At 39.5% G+C, this 18,391-nt stretch overlaps 1 protein-coding gene across 1 annotated transcript in view; it reads left to right on the plus strand.

Annotated features, from left to right (window-relative positions):
- TFB2M (transcription factor B2, mitochondrial) overlaps positions 1–10,307 on the plus strand; it is a 10,643-nt gene extending 336 nt beyond the window's left edge. The window contains exons 2-9 of the mRNA XM_010562937.1: positions 10–197; positions 1,205–1,293; positions 1,864–2,017; positions 2,420–2,568; positions 4,165–4,254; positions 6,830–6,892; positions 8,211–8,362; positions 9,793–10,307. Of these exons, the coding sequence (XP_010561239.1) occupies positions 10–197; positions 1,205–1,293; positions 1,864–2,017; positions 2,420–2,568; positions 4,165–4,254; positions 6,830–6,892; positions 8,211–8,362; positions 9,793–9,979 (1,072 nt within the window). The 3' untranslated portion in view covers positions 9,980–10,307. The remainder of the gene's footprint in view (positions 1–9; positions 198–1,204; positions 1,294–1,863; positions 2,018–2,419; positions 2,569–4,164; positions 4,255–6,829; positions 6,893–8,210; positions 8,363–9,792) is intronic.
- The last annotated feature ends 8,084 nt before the right edge of the window (positions 10,308–18,391 follow it).

The following is an 18,391-nucleotide window of genomic DNA, read 5'->3' on the forward strand; positions in this document are numbered from 1 at the left end:
GTGGCCGAGCCCGGGCCTGCGGGTGCCGGAGGCGGCGGAGGCGGAACGGCTGGTGCAGCAGGCGCAGCAGCTGCAGCGGATCAGAGCTCCGCTCCGCCGCTTCATTGCCTGCCCGCAGTTAGCGCGCACTGTGCAGCGTTGCCTGCAGGGCGGAGCCAGTCCCGGTCCCCGGCCCGTCCTGCTCGAGTGCGCGCCCGGTAAGCTGCCCCGAGGCTCCGACCGTCCTTCCTCCACCCGCCTTCCCGCTGCCCTCCGGCGGTGGGCCTCTCCGGGGCTGAGCCGTCCCCGGGGCCGCCGGGATGCGGCTCTGCTCGGCGTGCCCCAGTGACCTTGCGGGGTCAGCGTCAGCTGCCGCCCTCGCCGCCGGCGGTAATGGGCCCCAGATCCTGCTCTTCGGGGGGCCGCGGAGAGGTGGTGGTGCGGAGGGAGGGGGACGGGGCCCTTCCTCGCCCGGGATTTCGGGCGGGGGTGGCGGCTCCCTTCCGCGGCGGCGCTGCCCGGGCCCTCCGGGACGGGATCCGTGCTGGGGCGCTGCGCCGGACGCCGCCCTAGGGTCCTCCTGGGCGGGCGTTGGCGACCCGCAAGTCCGTGTGGGTGCCGCGGCACTGCGGTGTGCCTGGGGCGGGTGGCGAGGGGGTCCGTTTACGCAGAGCTTTGCGGGGAATGAGCGAGTGCTCAGCCTGGAGACTCGAGTCGCTGGTGTTAAAACTTTGCTATAGAGGTAGTAAAGATGTAAATTTCTGTCCCGGTAATATTCTTGGTTTTGTAGGTGAACTTTATCTCTTGTCAGCAAATGCATGCCTAAGACTGTGGGCCATTATGCAGCTAGCCCTCTGCAGTTACTTAATATTTTTTTACATTTCTGCAGAGGGTATTTTGCCTGTAGAGATCATACGGGTAAGGTTTCAAGGTAGATTTCAGCTGGTAGAGGAAATAGCAGTAGAAATATTTGAAACACTATATCTAACGTTCCTCCCTATCTGACTGTAATGCTGTGCTTAGTGTAATTCACTGAGCAATCTCAGACAGGCTGCATGTAAATCTTTTTTCTAACTCTTGTTTTGAAGTGTGTTTCAACAAACACAAGTTATCTCCTGTTGAAGGTGGTATGTCCCAAGTGTTGTGTTGGTAAAATCACTAAAGGAAATCACTGAAAAAAAGTGCTTTTTAAATTTTTTTTTTTTTTTTTTTTCTCCCCCTTCAGGTCCTGGAATCTTGACCCGAACTCTGCTCAATGCAGGTGTTAGAGTGGTAGCTCTGGAAAGCAGCTCAGCTTTTCTTCCAAACTTACAGGTACACTTTTGATTTGGTAGCACATTTCTAAAACTTAAAGGGGAAAAAATAAATTAACTTACAATTGTTTAATAACTATTGGATCAAAAAGGAATTAGCTAGTGATTGTTACTTGTAACATCTGAAATAACACTTAATAATAGTACGTATTGTTTGGTTTTACATTGCGTGTTCAGCAGTAGAGGTTTGGAACCAAAGACTCTCAACTGACTTAAAATGTGTATAAAAGGCATTCTGTCTGTGTATATGAAGAATTCCAGTTGCAAATCATTAAATGCAGTGGTTTGCTTAGTTGAGTATAGCTTTTTTTGCAAAACATTGCAGAACATATTACTAATTTAAGAATGTGTTTTAAAGCTCCAGTTGAACAACACAAAAATGTCAAAATGTCCTGCACAATGAAGGAAGCTATTCTTTTTATCAGCTGTAAGAAGCAGCTCTGAGATTTGACTCTTGTTAACTGGGTAACAATTTTAGGTAGTGCTTGAACATTTTTTTTGTTTGGGTTGGGTGTTTTGCAAGACAGGTTACTGCATCCAGATTTCTTCAGCTGAAACTGATTTTATTCAGTCCCTAGAGAATAGCCTGGATGGACAATTAAAGGTAATTTATGGTGACTTCTTCAGACTGGATCCTTTGGTGACTGGAACAGTGAAACCACCTGCTGTGTGTTCTGACAAACTTTTTGAAACCATGGGTGTAGCAGCAGTTCCTTGGAGGGCAGGTATGTGTATATGATCAAACATGTTACAAATACATTTGAAGGGTGCATAGGCAGTTTGGCAAAATCTTTGGGATTTCCTTGAGGTGTATATTCTATTTAATATATATGCTGGATTAATGGATGCCATTTCCTACATTTCAGCTTTATCTAGGTTCTTGATAGCTTTAAAAAACCCTTGTGGAAATATGAAATCTCAGGTATTTGCTTGCCTTTAATAAAGGTGTAGTCTAATGCAAACTGGGCTAAGCTTTGACTAAAGCTTGAATTGTATTAGATTATTGAACAACATGAGCTGACAGAGTTTCTTTTCCCAGTTGTTTGTAGTTTAGACATTAGCATTAATGAGATTGTCTAGTATATACTGCAAAATTTTAAAGATACTTTTACACACTATTGAAACAGATGTACCTCTGAAAATTTTTGGGATCTTACCACAAAAAAAGGAAAGGAACACACTTTGGAGGCTTCTTTTTGCCCTGTATGAATGCAGTTCCATATACAGATATGGAAGAGTAGAACTCAACATCTTTATAAGTGAAAAAGAGTACAAGGTATGTGTAAGAGGTTTTACAGGTAGTAAAGAATTAGTGCTTCCCAGAACACAAAAACATTTATATTGTATAGTTAATGTTTTTGCTAGTGAATTTCTTTTTTCTGGCAGAATTTTTAAGTCTTGTCTGTTTCCTACTTGTTCTCTTTATGCAGTAGTAGCACTGTCGAGAAACATTCTGTTGTCACATAACCACAAATCTTACAAATGTGAAGACTGGTCCTTGAGAAGGATATGCAGCAGCAGACTGGCTGCTTTCCATTGTAACTTGTGAAGTGCTTAAATTCTGTAAGGTGCTTTTGCAACAAAATTGCTTACTAGTTGCAGGTAATAGTCAATGAAGACTGAATTCAAAATGCCTTGTGAAGAGGACTGAGAGTTACTAAATACCATACTCAGGTGCATTGTCCTCTTGATCCACTTTTGTACGCAGTACTGAAAAAACTGAGGCAAAATATGAGTGATTTACACACCTTTTTATTAAGGTTCTGTACACTAAGGTGCAGAGCAGCTTTCTGGGTTATGCGTTCCTAATTTACGCTGTCCCAAACCTCTAGAACTGTACTTATAGTTCAAGTGTACCCCTTCTTTCTGCTAAACTGTGAGGTTCATACAGAGCCACAAACCTTTAATTACTTGAAGTAAGCAAAGACTTCCAGGTGTGCTTACACAACCTGTGTTGTGTCTAACACCCTACTGAAAAAAAATTAAAAGTCTTAAGTATATTCTTCTGTGAAATGACAGGTTGGCCCCCACTGAAATATCCACTTAAATGGTATGTTTTTAATGGCCAGATTTTTGAGTAAATAGTGGGCAGCCTATTCATTTAATGCAGTCACTGTTTTTCTTCACCAAGTTTTCTGGTTTTATTGTGAACCCTGTTAAATGAGAGTTGTATACCTAAGTAAAAGCAATTGGAACCTTCTTTTAGTGGGCACTGTTGGTTCCTTTTTGGTTTGGGGGTTGTTTTTTTTTTTTTTTTTTTGGTTGATCATATGACAAGGCTCTTTAAATCTATTATAAGAAGTTAAATCTTCCTGCTACTATTTACTACTACTTGCCCTGTTTGAGAAAAACCACAAGTTTTCCTTTTTTCTTGCCCTGAGAGTTGTCCGATCTGTAACATTGATCAGGATGATGACTGCACAAGCTGTTTAATGTTCAGTGACGTCACGTGATATTTTGCTTACTCTGCCTGTGTGTCTTACTGGGAATATTATCTTATCAATGTGACCTAATAACTTTGCCCATGTTATGGTTTTTATACAAAATATGATCTGTTTCTCTTCTTTGTGAAACTTCCCTGCCTTAAAAAGGACCAGAAAGTATAAGCTGGAAATTCCTGCACAGTTCAGTTATCCAAATAACTGCTGCAAAGAAATACTTAGACTGCCATAATGTCTTCTAATCATGTGTTCTGACAAGATGTACTAAAATAGCACAAAGTATGTATTTGAGGCCTAATGTAACTTCACCTTGGAATTTTAGACTTAATTATGAATTTCTTACCACTCATTATATATATAAGGATTTTGCTTAGATAAAGAAGCAATCTTAGTTTTGCAACAAAAATGCTCTTTCTTTGCCATTTTGTTAGGTATTAACAGCAAAGCCTGGGGAAGTGAGGGCTTACCAAGCGCTTACTATACTTTGGCAAGTAGGATGTGAAATTCAGCTATTGCACATGGTAAGTTTTGTACCACCTGACATAGTCTAATGCTATGAACATGTTTTTAGAAAGGGTTTATAGTGTTTCACTATCGTAAACTAATTGAAAGCTAATTTGACATTTGAATTAGTTGGAGACCTATTGAAAACTTCTGGATGTAAAAACCTGAAACAGTCATGTTTTGTGTAAAACTTTCACTTAATCAGCATCGTTATTAACTATGATGTCAGTATTTTCATTACAAGCCACTGTACTCAAAAACATTTATTCTCAGAAGCTGGTAGATATGAAAGAGATGTTTGTGCAACAGGTAAGTCTTTTCCATCTTGCTAAGGGTTGTGTGAGGCTAGAAGGCTGCTCTTCCAATGTGTCATAGTCTGCTCTTTTTTATGTCCTCTGCATTTTGCAATCATGTATGCTTTTGACTTCCTGAGCTGTGTTCAGTAGAATTTTTTTTTTTTTTTTAAGTCTTGGTGCCTTTATGTTCCAAGCAGGCCTGCTTCTCCTGCTAGTCAATAACTATCCTACCTTGTCAAACATGCTATGGTTTACTTCTTGAAAATTTTTTTTATGTTGCCCCCCCACCTCCATATGAGCACATGGCCATGAACTTGCACTTCATGCTTTTTAGATTTATCTTTGTGCTCTGTTTTTCAAGTAACCTACTTTCATAGTTTAAATGTTTCCCTAATCTAAAATTAAAAGTTTCTCTATCTATTGTCTTCCAAATACCTTATGCCATGAGGTATATATTAAGGTAAATATTAAGGAGTTGAAGAATAAGATGATACTTGTTGAAGATGGTCATCCGACTAATAGAGATGAAAAAAAAGCAGAGGCATTCAATGCCTTTTTTGCTTCAGTCTTTAATAATACTGATAGACCTTGGGCTGCCTGGTCCCCTGAGTCAGAAGAACACGAGTGTGGGAACAGTGACTTTCCATTTGTGGACACTGAAATTGTAAGGGACCAGCTGTATCAGCTGAATGTTCACAAGTCCATGGGGCCTGATGGGATTCATCCCAGAATACTGAAGGGGCTAGCGGATGTTATGGCAGCACCCCCCTCGATCATCTACCAAAGGTCTTGGGAGTCTGGGGAGGTCCCCGCTGGCTGGAAGCTAGCCAATGTTATTCCAATCTACAAGAAGGGTTTGAGGGAAGACCCACGGAACTACAGACCTGTTAGTCTAACCTCAGTACCTGGAAGAGTTATGGAGAAGATTATACTGGGTACTACTGAAAGGCATTTAAAGGCTAATGCAATCATCAGACACAGTCAAGATGGGTTCACAAAGGGAAAGTCCTGCTTAACTAATTTGATATTCTTCTATGATAAGATCACCTGCCTGGTGGATAAAGAGAAGGTGGTAGATATAGTTTTTCTGGATTTTAGTAAGGCTTCTGATACTGTCCCTTACAGCATCCTTCTGGACAAGCTGTCCAACTGCAGGATGAGAGGGTTCATGGTGTGCTGGGTGGAGAACTGGCTGAACAGCAGGGCTCAAAGGGCTGTAGTGAATGGGGCTACATCTGGCTCGTGACTGGTCACCAATGGTGTTCCTCAGGGTTCAATTCTAGGGCCGTTCTGTTCATTATATTTATCAACCATCTGGATGCAGGAGTTGAATGCACCATTAGCAAGTTTGCTGATGATACCAAACTGGGAGGTGCTGTTAATTCTCTTGAGGAACAAGATGCCTTGCAGAGGGATCTAGATAGATTGGAGCATTGGGCAATGACTAATGGGATGAAATTTAACAAGTCTAAATACTGGATTCTGCACCTAGGATGGAGTAATACTGGGCACAAGTATAAATTGGGAGAGGAGTGGGTGGCAAGCAGCCCTGCAGAAGGCGATATGGGGGGCTGGTTGACAGCAGGCTCAATAGGAGTCAGCAGTGTGCCCTGGCAGCCAGGGGGGCAAACCACATCCTGGGCGGGGCATCAAACACAGTACAACCAGCTGGTCAAAAGGGGTAATCATCCTGCTGTGTTCAGCGTTGGTGCAGCCTCACCTTGAATACCGTGTGCAGTTCCGGGCCCTGCAATTTAAGAAGGATGTAAAGGTCCCTGAATGCATCCAGAGGAGGGCAACAAAGCTGGTGAAAGGGCTGGAAGGAATGTCTTATGAGGAGCAGCTGAGGACTTTGCGCTTGTCTAGTTTGGAGAAAAGGAGGCTGAGGGGCAACCTCATTGCTCTCTACAGCTTCCTGAGGAAGGGAAGTGGAGAGGGAGCTGCTGATGTCTTCTCCCTGGTATCCAGTGATACGACGTGTGGGAGTGGTTCAAAGCTGCGCCAGGGGAGGCTTAGACTGGACATTAGGAAGCATTTCTTTACCAAGAGGATGGTCAAACACTGGAACAGGCTTCCTAGAGAGGTGGTCAGTGCCCCAAGCCTGACAGTGTTTAAGAGGCATTTGGACAATGCCATTGATAACATGCTTTAACTTTTGGTCAGCCCTGAATTGGTCAGGCAGTTGGACTAGATGATCATTGTAGGTCCCTTCCAACTGAAATGTTCTGTTCCGTTCTGTTCTATTTTATTCTATTCTGTCACTTTAATTCTGTAATGTATTTGCTCCCTCCCATAGGAACCTTGGTCATCATTTGTAACTAATTTGAAAAATGGGGGACGGGCAGTACCAAAAAGCACGGTAAGATCATTGTGTGCACTTTTCTCCTTTTGGAGATGCAGCTAAACCACTTTTAATTAAAGGTTAAAATAACTTCATAACAGCATTTACACATGTATTTTTAAAGAAGTGTTCTTCTGATTAAAATTTAGAGGCAGCATGTAGATGCATCAGAAGTGGGGTGAAGAATTGCTATTAGCTTAGAAACTGAAATAAACTAGTATCTTTATTTTCTATGATGGAAAAAATGTAGTGAATAAACAGCATAAAGGGATATGAACAGGTAAAGTCTTTTTCAAAAGAAGTTACTGACAGGGTCACATCTACCTGCTTGAACAATACAAGTGTTACCACAATTAATAGCACAATCAGTACACTGCTCATTTTGATTACAGTGGTCATTCACTTGTCCAGTGTAGATTCCATGTGCTAGTTAGTTGCTGAAAAGTGTGAGTCTCAAAACCTTAAATTTGAGAAGTGGAAAAATACCTTGTATAAAGTTCTTTACTTTTCTCTTTTAGAGAAGTAATGATGTTCCTTTGTATAATATATTTCTATTTAATACCAATAATATAAAAGCATGTTTACTTAATATTTGGTTTTACCTTCCTCAGGAAACTGCTACGGTAGTATATTGAGTGTTGTCTGAGATTTTACTGCACAATATAAATGACTATAAGTGAGTCTAAGTGACTGGGTGTGCCTTACACACTTAGGTGTGTTGCTGTAAAGCCATGTAGAGAGGCATATCAGGTGGATTATGTAAGATGTATTGTGACAGCCTTAGGAGAAGTACAGATGTGAGATCTATTGGATGATATATCCATTGCTGCCGATACAGAAGCACATTCATTTCAGTTAAAAGATTCCACTCCCTCCCAATTTCATAAAATCCTCAAGTTGCAGTATTGTCTTAGTGTTACACTCAAATAATTCCATCTTTATATACAAAAGGCAGGTAGTTGAAATGATCTGATCTGATACCTTGCATAGTATAGGAATACTATAGGCCATATAATCTCTTGAGAACTCACATCAAGCCTGTATTTTCTATTTCAACTAAGAAAGTTCAGTCTTAAAAACTAAAAATAAACCCAAAGTGATAGTATGTCTGTTGTGTTTTCTATTTCCTTTCCTGTTTGAGGGGCGGGGGAGGTAAAGCATCTTCATTATAGAACAGAATTTTAACGCCTCAGCTTCCAATGAAGTCATCTTGTTAAGACTTCTAAAACTCTTTAAGAAATGTTACTGGTGGCACAGATGAAATGCTTTCTCTTAGCTAAAGACAGACACTGTCTTAAAAATGACTTCTCAGTGACTTGTTTTGTTTTTCTTGCAGTGGCTGCCAAATGACCATTTATGTTTGGTACGACTGACTCCTCAGCAAAATCTATTTACAGGAGGCTTGAATCCCACAAATTCATCTACCTTTATTTTCATGGTGAAACAGTGTCTTGCTAGACCTAAGTCTAGACTTACTGATAGATTAAAGTAAGTAAGAAAGAATTATAGTTTTTATACTTCAGAGAAATATAGGAGAATATTAAAATATGTTCTCAAAGCAGTATTTATGTGCAGCTGAAATACAGCTGCCTTTTTTTTTTAATAAATAAATTATCTACATGTAGAATAGATGATTTCATTTTTGCAACCCACAATACAACATTTTGGGGACTGTTCCTGGCCTGTATTCACAGATGATAAAAACTTGAGGTTTGACAGGAAGGTTGACAAGTATTTAGAATGTAGATGTGCAGTAATTGTCTGTACCTCCCATGGAGATGAGGTCATGTATCTACAAGAAGTTTTCATTCACTTTACAGACATAATAAAAAAGTCACCAAGAGTTTTGCAGGTATAGAAATGAAAAGCTGAAAAAGAGTTTCAGTTTATAACAGACATCAAAGTAACACTAATGAAAACAGCTGAAGGTTATCAAAGGTGGAGTGGGGATGTCCTCAAGTGGCTTTCTGTTATCTAATTAAAAAATTAGGCTTTAGATTTATTTGCCAATTATGCAACTCTCTTTAATTATTCTTTTTGGTATTACATTGGAGCTATTCACTTTGCTTTATGATCAGTAGACATCCATTTCCCATAAATAGGAAATGTCTGCAGTCTGGAAAGCATTGACTTCAGCTTCTTAATGAAAATAATTAAGATCTTTCTCATTTGCTGGTAGTAGTTTATAGAATTTAATTTCCAGGAAGAAAAAAAAAAGCTAATAATTTCCAGTAACTCATTTAGCGAAGACAAGTGCAAAGAGCCTTAATGGTTTTCTTTCTTAAATCTCAGTGGTGGTACCTAATCTCCCCTCGATCCTTCAGTCAGGAAGTGGAGCTAACCTTGAGTGCTTCTAATGTGCATCTTCTGTGTATTTATACACCCTTTTGTTGTCTGGGAAATAGTTAATGTACATGCACATTTTTAAAAGGTCTAGCTTTCATAGCAATGATGTAGATGAGGAGACAGTGGATACATCTGTTTATATATAGAAGAAAATACCTGGGAGGTATAAGCCATACTAACTCATGCTATGCTGAATCATCCTCTTGAAGATGACCTTGGCTTTAATTTCCCAGGCATTGAAGAATAACCCCTTTGTATGCTGTAACGCCTGTTACTGACTTACGCAGTTGGGGCAGAGGAAGGAGGGAGGGCACCCACCCTCTAACGAGGAGGCTTATGTGGTTTGGTATTGTCTATGTCTGTTGGGGGCTTTATTTGGTATTTGTATGTCTTATTAGCAGAGGTTTCTTCCTGTTTGCAGTATGGATTGAAAATAACTTGTGTTGTAGGAAGATGTTAACTTCTAGAAGCTAAAAAGAGTGAAATGGACCTTCAGATACTGTTTCTTGCTCTTTAATTTTTCACAGAAAGAAATGCTCCTATGATTTTTTTTGTGTGTGTGTTTGTTTCAGTTCATGGAGCTTGGACAATGGTGGCAAATTACTGAGAGAGCTAGAAATTCCAGACAATGCTGAAACACGTAACTTATACCCAGAAGACTATAGGCGTCTTTTCGAGGCCTTGCAGAACTCTAATATGTTTGCTGAAACCTGGTTCCATGATGAAGTCTTGGACAGTATAAGGAACATAAACTTATAAATCTAAAGCTGCTGTCTTTTGGAAGATCACCTTTGCTTCTGGAAGATTACTTTGATAAGAAATGATTTAAATAAAATCGGAGATACTGCTAGCAAGATGATTTCCTGTCCAAACAGGAAAATAAATTTAGCAAGTAACAAGACCCCTTCTACACAGGATGAAAGTAACAGATTCACAGTTAATTGGTCACAGTCTTATCTAGAATGGACAAACTTGCATCTTTTCCAGGAGCATATTAGTGACCTGCTGCTTTTGGATGTACCATTTAAATGGAACTTTTTGTTACACTGCTGTATATTTACAACATTTGAAAAAAAAATAACAGACCGAATATGGTTATTTGTGTGGTTTGTATTTTAGTGCTCAGTGATTTGAATGCCCTTTCACAGATTCCCAGAATACATAGGTCTTTACAACCACTGAATCTGTTATATTTTCTCCTGACTTAAAAACCTTGCATTCTAAAGTCAACATAATATTAATAAATCAATAACAGTAGGTTAATAGAAGACAAGGTAATGAGAGTTGGGGTTTTTTCACTAAAGATTGTTACATCTCTGGAGAAAAAAGTCGTAAATTCTTTCTTTTGAAAATTCGAAAAGAACACTGGGCAGCCTGTTCTAGTTTATAATACATGAACACCTATATGCGTATAGCCTTTATCTTATTTTAGGTCTAAAAATAAAGTCACCAGAACATGCAGTGCTATATAAACAATCTGGGTGGTGGTGGTGGGGAATAATCTTACCTGCAACCTTTATCAATATGTATTGTTTAATGTGTCTTATATGTACAAAATAACTTACTTCACAACCATATACTATTAAAATTTTCTTTTTAGCCATAGTACTCCATAATGCAACCTCTTCCTAGTTTCTCTTCCTGTCTTACCATGTAACTGTTCTCTTGTTGTCTGCTAGTGCTGGCAGGCTGTACTGCTTTGACGTTCTATGCTATCTCCTCTGGGAAGAGCTATGGCCAAAACCATGCTTTTTTAGCAGAGCACGAGTTAATAAAATACCTTTTTGGTAAATGCTGAGCTATTTTCAGGTTTTGGAAAACAGCAGTGACCGAAACAATGCAAACACAGAATTGTGTATCTTAAGCATAGTGTGAGGTATAGATGTGACAAGCATTCATCTCTGTTTTCTTCCTGCAGGTCTGGCTGCAGAAAAAAAGCTGACTTCGAGCAGCCTCAGTTCACTCTGCTAGCTAGGCTGCAGTTATCTGTTTAAGCTGCTGCTAAGACTTTGTAATGTTATGATGAAACTACTGGAAAGGCTGAGGTTTAATTTGCAGTCTGTCTCAGAGCATTACTGGTGTTCTGGTGTAGGTTGTGAAGATTTGAGGCTTGCTTTCTGTTTACATCCCTTACTGTTTCAGATAATTTGCATTATAGATTGACCATGAATGGCAAACTTGCATTAACAGAAGCAATTTCACTTTTTTTCAGTCTCAGTAGATGGTAACGGTCTTATCTATTGGTCTACAAGAATGCAGTGTCTCCTGGGCTGATCACTCCCCACCACCACTACCACCTTGAATCAAATACCTTGCTCTTGTTGCATCAAGATGTCTTATATCAACATACCAGGAGAAGTATTCAATGCATAAAATATAAGACCACCACTATCTATATTTTAACTGTGTTGCTGATAACATTTCAAACATGAACTGAAAAAAAGAAAATTATGTGCTTTGAATTTTTTTTTATGCTGTTGGAAAACAGCATTTGCTGAGCCAATGCAGATACTCCCAAGGTAACAGCAGGAGTCTGTAAGTGGAAGGAATATTTTGTAACTGGGGACTTGAAATGAGGAGATTTAATGCTAACCAGAACTCTGCCATTAAGTCTAAGCAATATGTTTAGTCCTGATCACAAATGTGAAATGAAGAGAACAATGGCTGTCATTGTAAAAATGGTTTTGGTATTGATGGAAGAGATGGAAAAAAAAGTGAAAATTACTGATGCACGTGAATAAATAGGAGGGAGTGAAACTGAAATAAGTCTATGGATTTGATTAATTGATGCTATCCACTCAGTGCTTCCTACTGTTGCAGGTTTACAGCTTCTGTAGGATAATGTTGAATGCAAACTTTCACTGAAATTTTAAATTGTATATAAAGGCTTCTCATGCATTTTTGTTATGATTTTTCACCAACCCTGTACTACTTGTCTTCCTTTCCTTTGCATATCTGCCTTTGCCATATCCCTCAATATGTTGACGGAAAATGGAGCCAACATCTCTTCACTTATTTTTGATTCATGTAAATGCAAAGACAGAACTTGCAACTAGGAAAGCAGTATATAAATTTAGGTTAATATTTACAGTTTAGTAACCCTCAAAAATGCTATTCAAAGATGAAACAAAACTGCAAATTCACTCAAAATTTAAAATGCTAGACCTTCTCAGAAGATCTTCATGCTAACTTTGAGACCAAAAGATTTACAGGAACTACTTTTCTATCATGGTGGGATAACAAAGTTTCCTATTTCTGAAAGTGCATTCATTTGCAAGTGAGTTACTGTGCCAGATATAGTAAGTAATAATAAGTATTTTGAAACTAGCACCAACATTTGAAAGTGTTGCACAATTCACGGTTTTTTTTACATAGTTTTGTGTTATGACAATACTTATATATAAGATACAAAAGATTTAAAAAATTACATTGATTAGCTGTAAGCTTTTGGGCAGATTTATTTCTTCCCGTGTTTTCCTGTCTTTGAATCTGTGATCTTGGATGAGATGAAGGTTACAACATGCATACAAATTACTTAGTAGAAGGTCCGCAGTATAGCATATTCCTTCAATTATTTCCAGGCCATGGGGTTGTGGTTTATTTTTTTTTTTTTTTTTCCCCTTCTCCCCCCCCTGCCCCCGACCAATTTAATTCATGAACATGTAAAACATGAACCACGCATGATATATTTATCAAGTATAATCTTCACGTATTGTTCCCAGTCTTCAAATACTGTTTCTTAGAGGAGTTGCCAAGAAAATGGCTTTTGGCATGCTATATTAAAGCACCAATATATCATAGTTTGTATATTGATTGTAACTTCAGAGGTGCTAGGTCTTTTCTAATGGCCCTCATCATTTGTGCTATCCATCTGCCTGTAAAAGAAAATTATGTGACTGTGATGGCAATTGCCTAAAGTTTTACTATTTAACTATATTAAAATTATAGTGAACACAAATAGAAATAGAAAGAAACTTGGTCCTTATGATGCCCAGTTAATGAGAAATTTTGCCACTTGGAATTATGAGGTCAAGTTGGATTCTATAGTTTGCTTTTGATCCAGAAGAAGGAAGGGTTTGTGACATTGTTCTAATTAACATGGTAGATGATGTGATAAGGGGTTGTTAAGGTGGAATATGTATATACTGGCTACTGGGCTTGCTCAGCATGGACATTTTAATTACAGTTTAGCCTTGCGGGTAATAATGATAGTGTTGATAGAAATATCAACATAAAACTTGAGAAGCAGATTGTGTGTTGTAGTTTAAGATGTGTGTGATAGGAAGAACCTGAGAAACGTGTTGAATTAATTGTTCTGGCAGGCTAAATGCAATCTGTGGGGCTGTGGATTGAAAACTCCATCTAAGCTTTGCAAGCCTTTAATTAGCAAAGCTGTACCTTTCTTCTGTGAACACTGAGAAAATGGAAATAACAACATCTCCAGAAAGGACACAAGTCAGTAGGGGATGTTTATGCACTCACATTGCATCCTTGCTCAATAGTTACTGCGTCTTTCCTTGTGTATGCTGTTTAACACGTCACTGCTAAAAATAGACACACTGGCTGTCCCCAGCTGATAGAACACAACACACAACAAGCGTACAAAGCCCAAGGGAAATTAGGGTTAATGGAACAGTCAGTTACTCATAATGTAAGCAAGACTTTAACACTTGATCAACTTGTAGTTGATCCTATTGATAAGACACCGAATTATCAAACAACTAAGAAATTATGCTGATGAATTTCAGAAGCTTGTTTCTGCCATCTGAAGGAAATTAATGTGTTTGAGGCAGGGAAGGCTCAAATAAAATCATAGAATCATAGAGTGGTTTGGGTTGGAAGGGACCTTAAAGATAATCTAGTTCCAACCCCTCTGCCATGGGCAGGGACACCTTCCACTAGACCAGATTGCCCAAAGCCCCATCCAACCTGGCCTTGAACACTTCCAGGGATGGGGCATCCACAACCTCTCTGGGCAACCTGTTCCAGTGCCTCACCACCCTCACAGTAAAGAATTTCTTCCTAATATCTAATCTAAATCTACCCTCTTTCAGTTTAAAGCCATTACCCCTTGTCCTATCAGTAGAAAAAAAAGTGGAAAGTTTTTGTAAAGCTTGTAGTAAAAAAATCAACAGGAAAATCTATGTAACTGTGAGTGAAATTTATTATTAATTTGTGCTTAAAATGCTTCTCTAGTGAGTTTTTTTTTTATTTTACATTTTAGTATCAATTTTTAACTAGCACACCAGCATTGGAAATGAAGTGACCTCATCAAGCAATTCATTCCTATGTGTTCATAAAACATCTAGCTGTGCTTAGAAGCTTTCTATTAATTATTTGATAGCTATTCTATGCCATTAGTGACATAGACTCTGTACTAATCCAGAATTTAACATTTTGTGTTTTGAGCCATATTTTGCTCCCAGACAAAATCAGTTTTGTGCCGTGTTGGTTGGAATGGGTATTGCACGTTTACAACTAAAGAGCAGAATCTGGATTATTTCATTACTGCAATTCTTTCTGTAAATTTATGTTGTAAAACATGCCGTCTTGAGATAGAGCTAAACTTCCACTACAGTGTCTCATCTACTGGCAGTAAGGAAGTATGACTAACTCAGCAGCATCAGCTACAATTAAGTGGTATTTCCCACAAAGGTGCCTCCATTACATCCCTTGACAGCTGCTTCTGTCCAGAACGTGTCATGCATTTCAAATAGCTGTTGGAAAGTCTGACCTGTCTAGGTCAGTGGATGACTTGGTCATATAAAACCCCCATACTAATAACAGGGATAATTCAACCAAATATAGTCAAGGGCTAAATGACTACTTGTTGGAATATATATAGCCATAATATCATTATGCTTTTTAGAAAATTCAGACTAACTTTTCCAAAAACATCTTAGTTGGGTGTTCAGTTGATCGCCATTGCTCAAAGACTGTGTTGAGTGGCCCTCCTAGGCAGACCAGTCTATAAACTGTAGATTTAGATATCCAAAATCAACTTTCCAGGCTCTTACAAACGTTGAAATATCCAACGCTGCATCAGTGAAAATGTTTATGCTGTGTTTAAAAGCTTCACTAGAAAATCCTCTATTACTCCGATTATGTTCTCATATCAGCTGAAACACAATGTCAGCCAAAAGTTGTTCTTGGTCTTCTGTGGGGTATTTTACTGTATAACTTAATGTCAAGCTGATGAAAGCCCCTTTTTTCAGGCATTCATACTTGGGGTTTTGCTGAAGTAGCTGGGCGCTCTAAGGTTGTGATTTTTTTTTTGTGTATATGTGCGTGTGTGAAAGACTGTAGTTCCCTCAGACACATTTTTGTACTTTGTGAGATTTTGTTGTGTTATGGGACATGTGAGGGAGAAAACCTGACTTGCAAAACTGAGAAAATAATGAAAGCTACATCTGGTATTGTATATTTGTATTAGCTCTTCCCTGAGTGCACTTTTTTCAGTTCATGGGTAGGACTTTAAGTTCATGCTTTTTTTATATTGTTTGACCATTCATCTCTTAAATTTATCCACCCAAGAGACAGACATTAACTTCTGTTATTATTGGGTTTTTGTTATAGGTTTTGGGCAATGCCTGTTTAGAAACTCAATAAAACAGCATAGACAGCGAAATGCAGAGGATTGAATAGGTGAAGGAGTAAAGCATACAAGCCAAATATAGAGGCAGTTGTTAATATTTTAATAACTGTTAAGGATAATTCTTCAGGATCTCACAATATCACTGTAATTGAACACTTTTTAAAAATTTGCTATGAGAACTAAAGATAAGCATAGTAATGTGTGTAACTATTTAGCTGACAGCCAGATTGCTGTCACTTCTTTTGGTAATGAGTTATGTCACTGCAGCATTGAAGTGAATGTCAAAATACATTTTTCTGTGGGAACCCTGTGGCTTGATGTACCTTGGTTCTTCCCAAGAGCAGTATTCTGGATATGCGTATTGCCATTTCTGATTACCCTGTTGCAATCTGGATGAAAACAGTTGCAGACTGAAATAATGATTACTGAGAACAAAACTGAGTATGTTTTAGAAATGAAAAGCTGTTTTGCAGAACTGTTAGGTCTGTCTCTCAGTGTTGAGAGGACGATTCAACACTCCTTTCTAAAACACAAGCCCTAACTCCCTCTAGAGGCATAATACAGAAAAACTAAGTCTATCTGCAGTTTAGGAGATTTAGCCTGCATCACATGTGTAATCTCATAAATGAATGAAAGCTATGTAGACCCATATAGAAAACACTTACCATCTCATGGGCTTTGAGCATCACCATTTCAGAGTGGTGCTCTTAGTTAATCATGCAAGTGTTTTGCTCTTCCCCTGCCATTTATCTGGTGCCTCTAACTGATGGCTCTGACAAAAAGCAGCTGGTGTATGGGGCACGTTCCCAGTGATACACACTGTCAGAGCTTGGGTGCCGAGCAGCTCCTGGCCCAGCCATACCTCTCTGTATTCAGCGAGATCCAGAAATATGTCCAGATGCTAGCTCATAAGTAAAATGTCCTGTTTTGGGATGTTTTTTGACAGAATCATTACTGTATCTCTTCCTTTGTGAACCAAACTGTTTAATATTTTGATCAAGATAATGAACTCGTGAAATGTATATTGGCTTTTGCAAAACGAGAACACTGAAATTTGCCTAACTACTGCATAAGCTACGTCCCGAAAGGATGTTTGCCTCACTGCCACTAAATTAGTGCTTAACATGGGAAATATGTAGTTAATATATTCCAGACATCAATTGTATTTTATAGTTTGTAGGCAATAAATGGGCAGAAGCAGAATACGTAGTTTCTTCTGATAAGACGTCCTGTAACTCAAGTAATTAAAGGATGTGTAGATAGATTTGTGAAAACACAGAAAACCAGACGTATGGACTCAAGGATGAGTAAAACTGAGGACACAAGAAGATAAGAAGTGATCTGTTAGCATGAGAACAGCATTTTGGGGGTCAAAGATTATTTGACATGAAAGATACGAGAAGAACAAAGGAAAAACAGAAGTTTAATGTGAAGATATTGAAAAGTGTGACTGAAGGAAAACGACAGGGTAAAAAGTGCAGCCAGAGGAAGACTACTGACTTCATCCCTTGCAGATCCCCGAAGGCCCCTCCGAACCACAAGAGACTGCACAAGTGGGGGGGTGGTCTGGGGTGGAGTTATGTTAACAGATACCTGAAATATTAAAATAACCCCTTTGAAACACCACACAGTGTATAAAAAAGCAAGTTCGGATATAACCGGTGCGCCTCTGGTTTTGACCATGTGCCCAGTGCTGTTTGCCTTTGTTCTACAATAAACTTGTAAAATTCACGAAATTCAGCATGAGTGTCTTTCTCACAAACTGAAAGGTGTATCATCTTCTGCAACGAATAGAATAGGTTTAGATACGATGAAGCCCCTGCCTGAGATCTGACTTTTCTATGCTAGTTTCAATGTTGCATCAGTGAAGAAAAGTTGCTGACAAACTCTTGGGTTGCAGTACAAAATGAGTGCGATTTTCCCTTTGCGGTACATTGAAGGATGCAGTGGACTTGCTGCGTTCATGTGCATCAGCTGCCCGGCTCGAGGGGCTTTCTGGTTTCTTGTGGTCCCCTGAAGGATGCAACCTCCACGTGTCCTCATGCCACTTTCATTTTCATACGGAATTTTTTCCATGCCAGTGTTGAGGCTGGGTCAGTATGAAAATGAAGTAGTAATGGTGCTGGACAAGGCTAATGTGGCAGCTCGAACTTCCTCTCACTTCAGGTTTCTTCTGAGGCTGGACTGCAGCAGCTGCTGTGTATCAGAAGGGTCCCCAGTCTCGTATTTATGATGAGACATCTTCTCCCTGCCTCATTCCATTTAAAACCAAACCAATCAACCCACAAAGTTACAAAGTAACTGAAAAAATCCAACATACTCCCTATTTGTAATTGGCCATAGAAATACCGATAACCACTTCGGTCAGCATCACAGGGTGCTGGGTTAATGGAAATGTATTATTAAATCCCCGCCCCTTGCCCCCCCTTCAGGCAAAAGGCTATCCTCTGCCCCGTGGCCTCTCAGCACAGGCGACAGATCTGGCTTCGGGCAGGAAAACTGAAAACGTCCGCTCAACCCCCGAGGAACAAGGCAAGCCACCTCCCGCCCGCCGCCGGGCCGGCCCTGGCCCTCAG

Source organism: Haliaeetus leucocephalus, unplaced genomic scaffold (genome assembly GCF_000737465.1).
Source record: "Haliaeetus leucocephalus isolate CR32 unplaced genomic scaffold, Haliaeetus_leucocephalus-4.0 Scaffold162, whole genome shotgun sequence".
Classification (NCBI taxonomy): domain Eukaryota; kingdom Metazoa; phylum Chordata; class Aves; order Accipitriformes; family Accipitridae; genus Haliaeetus; species Haliaeetus leucocephalus.